At 35.6% G+C, this 10,410-nt stretch overlaps 1 protein-coding gene across 1 annotated transcript; it reads right to left on the bottom strand.

Annotated features, from left to right (window-relative positions):
• Positions 1 to 644: 644 nt before the first annotated feature.
• Positions 645 to 5,570, bottom strand: YAF2 (YY1 associated factor 2; the record flags this gene model as incomplete). The annotated part of the gene is made up of 2 exons (XM_010294236.1): positions 645 to 2,700; positions 5,362 to 5,570. Coding segments are annotated over 2 exons (447 nt in total), but the record flags the coding sequence as incomplete, so codon positions are not given.
• Positions 5,571 to 10,410: the final 4,840 nt, after the last annotated feature.

Below are 10,410 nucleotides of genomic sequence, written 5' to 3'. Positions count from 1 at the left end.
ATCATTGCAATGTAAACATTGGCAATGTAATAGTTCAGTTAAAACCACCACAGCTCAGTTTTTAGATCCTAGCTACTTGTGTTGTATCTGTGGTTAGAAATTGCTTTTCTGTCTTATTCCATAAAGAACAGTGACACTTTTCTGCATTCTTCTTGATTATAACCATACTTGTACCACATTTTTGAGATTACTCTCTAGAGACAGTTGAATCATAGTAAACCTTCCTTCCAAACCAAATGGCTACTTATTTCCGAAGATACAAAGAGACCTCTTGTTGGCAGTGCTGGGTGGTTTATTCACATCAAGTTAAATGAAAATACGGTTCCCATTTAGTGAACTACTGGTAATAGATTATTATTTGTTTGCAAGGAATTCTGAAATGTGTTAGCATTCATTACATTTTAAATTAGAAACACATTTCATAAAACATCTTGCAATGAGATTTGCTATCATTAAACTGCTTACTTTAAACAGTTTCAGCTCTCTTGTAATCCATTACATCAGTATATTCTGCAAATAGTCCCACCTAAAAATAAAACATAAAAAAATAAAGTTGAGACGCCTGTATTTTTCTTTTAAAAAGTACTGTATGTTATTCTGAACACCAGCCCAGCCCCAAAAACATTTAAGAACCTTAAAATGCGTTGTTTTACAGATACTAAGATTTGGCCAGGTAACGGCAATGAACAGACATCCTATTTAGTAAGATAAAGCAGAATACATAATAAACAGGTCAGTAGTTATCCATCTGATAGCCTATAATTAACATTTGATGTCTAAAAAGTTTAAACAGCAACACCAAGGAATGAGGTATGTATGTTCTCAGATATCACATCAGACTTTCATTTTATGCAACTAACTGTATTTCACAACTAGCATCTTACAAAATAGAACAGTACCATTGTGCCTGTAGAAGTACTGCATTCAAAACATAAAAATACATTACTACAAGAAACCACCAAACATCACAATTGTCAGGGGCTACAAAAATCCATTGTTTTACCTGTTAGGAAAATGTATCATACGTTGGTAATAATTTGGGGCTGGATTCACTAGCAAGAAGGTCCATCCAACTTTTACATGGGCTTAAAAATATATTTATTTCTAATGAAAAAGAAAAGAATCACAGGAGCGTAAATGGACTACCTCACTAAAAGGAGCTAAATGGACTTCTGAACTGAACCTGAACGTGTAATTTAAAATCTATACATGGATCGTATGTGTGTATCAAAACACTTATTGGTTGTGAACAAAAATGCAAAATCTGTATTCACAAAAATATTTTATTGGTAATTTTACATAATACCAAATGGGATTGTAAATAGTTCTGCCCTACATCAGTGTACTGCTAAGTGCATAAATGTTGACGGTTTATGCCATAAAGTGGGGTACTGAGTTTTTTCATATGATTTGTGACATAATCTATTCTAATAGGCCAAATCAAAGTTAAAGAAGTTGATTCAGGAGCAAAAACTTCATAGTATTGTTATTTCCTTATTCTTGTGCAATATCTGATATTCCTGTAATGAAATGGTAAGTGACTACATGACACTAGATAAATCTGGGGCAAGGAAACAGCACTAAGCAGAAATGAGAACTGCACTTCTGTTATTTTAAAAACTTTTCCAAACTTCCGTATTTCCAAATGTTAGTTTTTGCCAAATGCATAGTCATCTGAGGTTCAGTATTTGTTACACAACATAGAATACCAGTGTACAGTGACAATGTAGTACTTTACCTGAATTGTAAGGTTAACCAATCAATGCTTAGAATGTGTTCTTCTATTTTTCTTGTAAACATTACAATAAGTGTTTTAAAGTGTGAAAAAATATTGGTAAAACCATCAACATAATTCAGTAACAGTAATCTAGTAAAATGTGTCAAACATTGGCAAAAATTCATACAAATGTTTTATTTAATATCATTTTTCCTATTTAACCACACCAAGTACCAGCAGGTGTTTTTAAGATAATTATTATGAAAATTCTGTTGCAGCAATAGTTGATTAAGTTGATCTCTGACTTGCATACATATAACTATGTTTCACAATTCTCAAATAATACATATTTAGGCAGCTTGAACTATGTTATAAAAATTTAAATTCAGTACATGCCAATAGTAGAGACTCCAAGAGTTGTGTTAGAATTCACTAAACTAAAAGTGAAAATGGACTTACCAATAACACTGCATAATGAACATTCAAACCACATTTTCATGGCACCTTTACATATGAAGATTAAAAAGTTGGTCTGAAAATGCTTTGTAAGCATTTGTAGATTGCATTTAAATTATTGTTTCTACCACTACACTTTTTTCTTTTTTAGAACTGCATAAATTATGTTCCAGTCAACATACCAATTGTGCATGGATAATCTGTCATGAAAATGTGGTAACAGGTGACAGAAGTTATGTATTTGCATGTTTTGAAGAGAAGAGACTAAAGAAACTGGAGGAAACAAACTTTAATGAGATTCCCCATTCAGTGACGATGCTTCTCCTCTGGGTGAAGATGACCTGGACATTCCCCTCTCTGTGTTGTCAGAGCTAGAACCACTCTGACTGTGTTGATCTGCAGAAGCAGCACTGGAAGCAGGTGGTGACTTAGTTTTCTCCTTAAAGTCTGTAATTATGACTGTCAGATCTCCAACGGTAACTTCCAAATGCTGAGCGCTACTTCGATCCACATTTTTCAATCTTGGCCTAAATAAAGCAAATAATCACATTAAAAGCACACACACCATCTTATTATCTCGTCTTCTTCCTACTTTTTAGGAGCTCCGGAGAACACACATGTGTATGTAGGACTGCTGTGTGCAACATGTAGTACACTGGAAAATAACGTACCACAAATATTTACGTTAGAGTGTTTCCTAGTATGTTTTACATTAAAACAGCTGAACATAACACAGTACCTTCTCCTGTGATTGTTTAAAAATTGACCTTATGAATAATGTAGCTGTGCAGCAATACAGATGTGTTGCACTATGACGGTTTTCACTTTTAAAAATTAAGTCTTTCTTTATTGTGGCTATAGAAAGTTATACATATGATCCAGAGAAGCATCCATCTCTGCAGTAGCCTTAAGCAACAATTCCAAGTAGAGAACAATGTTCAATAATGAAAATGCTGTTGTCTGTCTTTGGAATTCAACAGCACAAATAGTGTCAACTTGCAGTAGGTATTGCTTCATTTCAACACCTTGCTAGGACTGCTAGTATACTATTTGAACTGGACTTCGTTTTCACAGTATAACTCTTGTATTCCTGGCATATGCTGAGATTTAAATTATGCACAGAGCCGAGCATTATACACAGTGTTGACAGGGTAAGTCTCTTCATCTAATCTTTCAATTGTTTGATTTTTACAACATAAAGACCAGAGAAGAATACTTTGACTTATATTCTGCCATCATATTTTTGCTAGTGAGAAGCATAAAGTACTTTCAATTTACTATTTTCCTTTCACTACCATGAAAAACTGTCACCAGACAGCTGAATTTATACAGTTGATTATGAACAGCATAGCTTTATGCATTTAACTGACTCCACAGCTTTCACCATCTCAAGCTGCAATAAAATAAATTAATATGACATTACATGTTAGCAGGTGTGCTAACAGCAAAGCCCTAACCTTTACCCTATCATCTGACTTTGTCTGAAGTAGAATTGGATCCCAGTGACTGCAGCTGAGACACCTCATGCCTTTCCTCCACTAGAATAGAGATGGGCTTTGACATCTTGTTCCCCTGAGGCTGAAGCAGCGTGACTGAAGAATTTAAGACAAAACTGAAAATCTGATGCTCTGTAACATGGGAATGGAGAGAAAAAAAAAAATCAGCATTATTAGCCTGCTTAAGTGCCATGCCTGGAGCTTAATAATCATATTGAGTGTGCATGCAGATTGTTATGATCATTTCCAGCAATAATATACAAGTTTTAAGGCAAAGAGAAAAGGATATCCTTTTCTCAAAGGATACTGAAGAAATATACTTAAACTAATCAAGCATTTGTAACTTGCTATCCTACCTAGTGAATCAATTCTGTGGAAAATTGAACTGTTTGAAGCATTTTTTTAAAAAAGTAGCCTAGTTATTTCAAACGCAATTCTTAATGCAAATCTCAATACTAGTATTTCAGTCCAAGATTTTTTTGCAGTTATTTTTTAAACGTTCTCCCTTTTTCCCTACCTCACTTTTGCATTTTTAATGTACTATTGCAATTCAATCATCAATATTTCAATTTATAATATTCTATTATCTTAATTAAAATTCACTACGTTAACTTCAAATACTTCATAACTGAAGTACTTCAGCTGCCTGATGTAAGATAGGAAATTTGAGCATTGGGGAAAAAGAAAAAGGAAAAGAAAAGGAAGGAACATCTCAGTGTCCTTAACTCTATCTATGACTTTCTTAACAACTGTTCTCTCTTGACTCAATCTCTCCCTGGTTCTGATCCTGATGATCCTATTTCAAGCACAAGAAGAGGATCTGCCACTTCTCTGCAAAACTAATTGCAAAGGATCTTCCTTGGCAGGATGACTTTGGAATGCTTCTAGGAAAAAAACAGAAACAAAACCCAAACAAAAACAAACAAACAAAAAATCAATAGTTCCTCCCACGATTGAGTAGACTACATGTCCTGTATAATTCTGAACTTTTTGGCACAGCATTCTTGCCACAATAACTTCATGATTAGACTGTGATGACTTAGGGGGTTAAACTTGCTGCTTTTGTTTTGTCGTTTGCACCTTCCTTCCACCTGGTCCTAGGCAAGATCAAGGTTTTACTGCTTGTCTGTAGTGTAATATTTCATGTTCTCAGTTCTAAGGGTCCAAGGTTTCCCTCAGCATCCCAGATGTAGCATAGAGACAGGCAGTATACATGCCATTTCCTGTCACATAAATTTACACCATAGTTCAGCCTTTCAAAATTTATTCCAATTCTGCAAGGATAGCAATAACCATGTTACTTGCGCACTCTTCTGCAGTCTGGTACTGGTTCTCCCTCTCCTATTATTTTGCATGAAAAGTAGTCACTACTGTCCCCTCTCTTTTCCAGAGATTAGTATCATCTAATTGCCTACTTACAGTTTTGTATGGTGTGAGAAACGCCCTTAAGAAAAATACCCAAGTCTTTCTCCCTGTATTCAGCTGGCCTCCATCTTCTGGTCAAAATTACAAACTGCAGGTTTTCTTCGCTTTTAATAGGCATCATAAAATAATGAAACTTCACACACAAATATTTAGACTTATTGTTGAAAGAGTTTGCCACAGCACTTACGAAACAGTAAAACCCCGGAACATTTTCTTACTTTTTAAAATTATTTTTACCAATACTGAAAAAGTTTCTATAATTTTTACCTGGTTTTCTTATGACTGTTCTTTTTGCTTGTTGTTTCCTTTTCACTTTTTTCCTTTTCTACTTTGTCTTTTTTCTCTTTCTTTGATTGTGTAGGGGGCACAAATTGCTGAGGAACCTGTTGTGCAACCAGCTGAGAGACAGGTCGAGGTTTCCTGTGTGCACATATATAATGCTTAGACTTTACAACAACAGTCTCCAACTCTCTACACTTCAGTTAACATTAACAATCACTATAAAAAGAAATACTGCTAACACTTACCTTGCTGCTAATACTTCATTAAAATAGCACATCAAATTTAACCCCATTACAGCCTTTTGTTTCACCTACTTGCATTATCAACAAGTGATATTTAATGTATTTTTTTAAAGCATTTAGAAACAATAATTTGCAATGCGCCCTCTTCTCCTAGTTGTCATACCCAAACAGAGACCTACATGGAGTGAACTCCAAAAGATGAAGCTTCCAGAAGGAATGCTTTACTACCCAATCCCAGCCCCCTCAAATGATGAAGGGGTCTGTAACTGTCTGCAACAGTGAAGTACACAATCCGTATCACAAACGGGAAAAAGCTGACCTTTCCGGTATCAGACCTAAAGCCACTGTTGGCCTTATAGAGTAAAGTCTAACTGTTAAAACCTAACTGTTTTCAGCTCAGACAAATTTATTGAAAGCAATGGCAAACTCTGTTAAATTGTATATAATTTTTATCAAGTTGTTAACTGGAAAAAATTTACTGCACTAATAATGGGAGGATATAGTTGTCAGAACATTTAAAGGCTGGCAACAGAAACTTCCGACCATGTTCCATCAGTATATACAGTGCAGTTTTCATTTCCAAGTTTTGACCCAACCTAAAAACCAGGGTGAGAAAAGTAACAGCAGAAAAGAATTTCAACAGTATTATTTTTACGTTTCTGAAATATTATTTTGAAATTGCTTCATTTTTGGTTTTGTTTTGCGTTGGAATACAATGATTCTAATGTGAAAAGGAAAACTTTACTCTTTCCAATGCAAATGTATTTCTTTATTTTGAGATTTTGGAATTAAGAAATTTCAAGTCATGACATATGAAAATGAAGGTTCAGTGATTCCATTAAGACTCTGAAGATGCAAATTTCTTCTCCAAAAGAATGTTCACCCTGCCAAGCTCTTTGGTTTTGTTAGTTGTGTTATGTTGTTGGGTTTTTTAAAATAGAAAAAGCACAAATTATATGCATTGTGATACTCTGGAAATTACTAAGTAGCTATTAAGGCAACAGAAGCTATCAGCTCTTACACATATTTATTTATCCCAGCCCACAGGATCACACTACCAGCACTTCTTGCTTAGGTGAAGTGATGAGTAAAATAACAAAAGCAGAAAATCAAGGCAGCTCCCATTAGCAAGTTGTCTTCAGTAATGATTGCAATAGTTCATGTTAGAGAGTGAAAGCCAAGTTACCAGAATCGTAAAGTGTGGGAAAGGCAGTTAATATAATCCAGCTGATATTTCATGACTCTTCACAGCAAGTTCTTAATGAATTAAAGAAATAAAGACTAGTTAAAATGTCAACACAATAGAACTTTGGAGTAAAAACTAGACTACCGCATGCCCACTCATGAAGTAAGCCCATGCTAACTCATGGAGAGACAAAGATCAGCAATGCTCAGTGAAAACCACCCAGTTTATATCAGCTGACAAATACATGACTACAGGCTTTTAAGGAGAGCATTGCAACCAGGACCTCAGAAAACACACAGTATATGGAATCCAAAGTCACCAAAATGGACTGGAATTGTTTACATTAACAGAGTACACAGGACATTTTTAAGAAAACTTGCCTTACAACTATTTTGACCTTTTGTCATAGTAGTTCATAACAAAGCAAGAACCACCAAGGTGTAATTGATGAACAAACTTAACATTTCAGGTGGAAAACACTTGTGATATATAAATAAAACTGATCATCTGTCTTGAATTGACGACTGCTCCAGAAGACAGGGATCCAGGGAGTTAATATTGCTAGTGATGGTCAAGTGACAATCCCGTCATTACTACATAGTGACCTCAGAGAATAATTTCACATGTTATTTATGAAGAAAGACAGTAGTTAACTTCTTGACACAGAATTAATTATTGCCCAGGGCTGTGGACAACACCGAGATCATGGAAACTTGTTAAAAGGGGGGAGGGGGGGGGCCGAATTCTTAGCCAACTGTTTTAGGACTTCTCAATTTGAAACAATTTCAGTTCCTGAGGGTAAACTTGATAATTTCTAGCAGAGTACAGCTGGGAAATTAAGCTTAGAACTAAGTCGTAGGTTTAGAACTTAACTTTTTCAAGTACCAAAATACCAAATGAGACTGACAAAAAAGATCTTTGCCACAAGGAACAGAAGTCAGTTAAGACAAAAAAAACCCACAGAGAAATCATGTTTGAGAAGATGCACTAAAAGTGAATCAGGGGGTCCTATGTGATTTTGCTGTGACAAGGAATTCCAGTCAGTTATTTTATTCCTCCCAATTAAACAACTATCTTTTTGTTGTCAGTTATTTCTATAGCTATCAGTTATATCTGTGTTCTAAAATTTATTATCTGCTTTGTCACTTCCAGATTTCTTAAATGAGTAATTCAATACTTTTATATTAAAAAATCTGAGGAAAAAAATAAATTCACATCTCTCAACACTGAGAGTGTCTTTCAAGTGCTCAATTTTTTTTTCCAGGTACTCAAAAAGGGGCTACTGAACTGCAAACCAAGCACTTTGCAAGCCATGCAGGCTTCAGGAGATAACTTTACCACTCATGAAGATTTAACTTGATAGAATTGTTCATGATTTAGCAGTAGCTGAATCATGTCTTTCAAGCATGAAGGAATTCATACAGAGAAAACAAATGTAAGAAAAACTCTTCCTATGACATGAAATTGATGTTGATGATCTGCCAAAATACGACATTTTAGATAACTGGTTTTCAAAACCGGTTAGTTAAAGACTCTTTGTAATAGGTTGCTACAGATTAAGTAGATACAGACAATGTTAACACCGCCTTTTATTTCATCGCTATATTTACGGTAATTTGCTTTTTGAGCATATTCAAGAGCACTTGAGCTAACTGGTGTTTAGAAAGAAGCTCTATAAACTTCTGCATTACAGTTACAAGCATTTTTGCCTCTACCACTCAAAGTGACTTTACAACTGAACAATCCAGAACTATATGCAGAAATGTTCATAAACACAATCCATGTTGCTTAGTCAGTCCCTCAAAACTTTGCATTTTTATCTAATAATTTCACTTCATGCATTTTAAGTGGAACACTAATCAAGAGAGGCATACGCTATTACAAAAGATAAGAGCTATAAATTCTTTCCAACAGAGGTGAACTTTATGATTTAAGCCCTAAGCACTGCAGCCATACCAACAAACTGATTTACTGAACTTCCAAGAGATCACTAAACATTACAGCTCCCAGTATTGTGCCTTTCCTTTGCTATCACTCAGTTTTCCTTTTGAGCCAGTGTTACCTAAGTTAACATCAGCCATAATTCTACCTACATTTCTATTCAAACTTCACCTATTCTGGTTTTATTAATTATCTAATCCCAATGTTGCTTTCAAAGTCCTGCATACAAACACGCATACACTTCATAATTTCCTTTAAAAAATAAGGCAAACTAACATTTTTTTGTTTTTAAAGAGCCAACAGAGAGTAATACAAACATTCAAGGATACAGTTTTTGTCTTCCCTACAATTCCCATTACTGCTGAACAACAAGAACGTCATTTTAACTCTATTCTTCTTGTTGCAGGATTTGACTACATTTTATTTTGCAGAATTTAACCTAGCTGCTGGATTAGAGGGTATATTTACAGAGGGTGCAGAGACTTGCCTACTTAGGTTTTGTGTGCAGAAACTCATTCAACACTAATGCTCTCAAAGGGAGCAAATATTAAATATTGAGAAGGATGGACTATTTTTTGTTGTTGGCATTCTTAAAAAAAAGCTTTATAGCATAGCGATTTACATGCCTAGACATGAAAAACACTCATTCAAGAATACAAGTAGTGCACTAGAACAAATGATACCTGGAACTTTTGCCCCCAGTCATTTCTTTCTCCCAGAGCTCAACACAGTAACTTCCTGTTCATAAGTAATTTTGGACATCTCACAGCAGTACATACTTTCTTAATTTCCCTCACCTGGTATTCACCAATAATCTATGCAAAAAGAATTGTGACCAATTTCATATGGTGAATAACTTGGTCTTTACAACAAAGCAAGTCTGTTTTGAAAACAGAAATCAACAACAACAACAACAATCTACATACAATACTAATAATCAACGTATACAGCAGAAGTACATTAAACTCTCAGTTGCCTAAGGTGTACATCAAACATGCAGACAACCAAACTGGCTTAACGCTGAGGCATCCTGGGGTCTGGCTGAATTTAATTTAAACAGAGTACAACTACATTTGCACAGTGCTGCTTCTATAGCCATAGAAATGTATGTCTCCTGCACTACTCAGTACGAACTCAAATTCTGACACACCCGAGCTACTTTTGTCAAGCCAGCTCTAGGGTCCATCCTCTACAGCTGGAAACAAAGAGCATGATGTGGACAACCGTGACAGTTTTTCCATGAACCAACCCCAAATCTACCTACATCTCAAGCAAGTCCTGTGCCAGCATGATGCACCCCTGTGTGCAGGGTTCAGAGGAGATTTATGCATTTGGTGCTGCATATCCTGAAACATGTAGGGCCAATCAAGTACAACTGCCAAGCACCACAGTGCAGCCGAGCAAATAAGACTGCTGAGAAGCACAGAGCAGAGACATACACAGTCCAACAGAGCAGCCAACACCACACAGAACCAGCACCCATACCCTCCCACTATCCACCAGTCTCAGAATATATCCTATGCTTTTCTACAAGGAAAGCTAGATGGCATAATTAAATCTCAGTGCTGAATACATGCACCTTTTTCAACCTGTTGTGGGAAGAGTGTACTGTCACCTATAACACAGTTTACAGAGTTCAGATACTCAGAAGAACAGGAGACATAC

This window comes from Phaethon lepturus, unplaced genomic scaffold (genome assembly GCF_000687285.1).
Source record: "Phaethon lepturus isolate BGI_N335 unplaced genomic scaffold, ASM68728v1 scaffold53579, whole genome shotgun sequence".
NCBI lineage: Eukaryota > Metazoa > Chordata > Aves > Phaethontiformes > Phaethontidae > Phaethon > Phaethon lepturus.
This window is presented reverse-complemented; position numbering and strand designations above follow the sequence as displayed.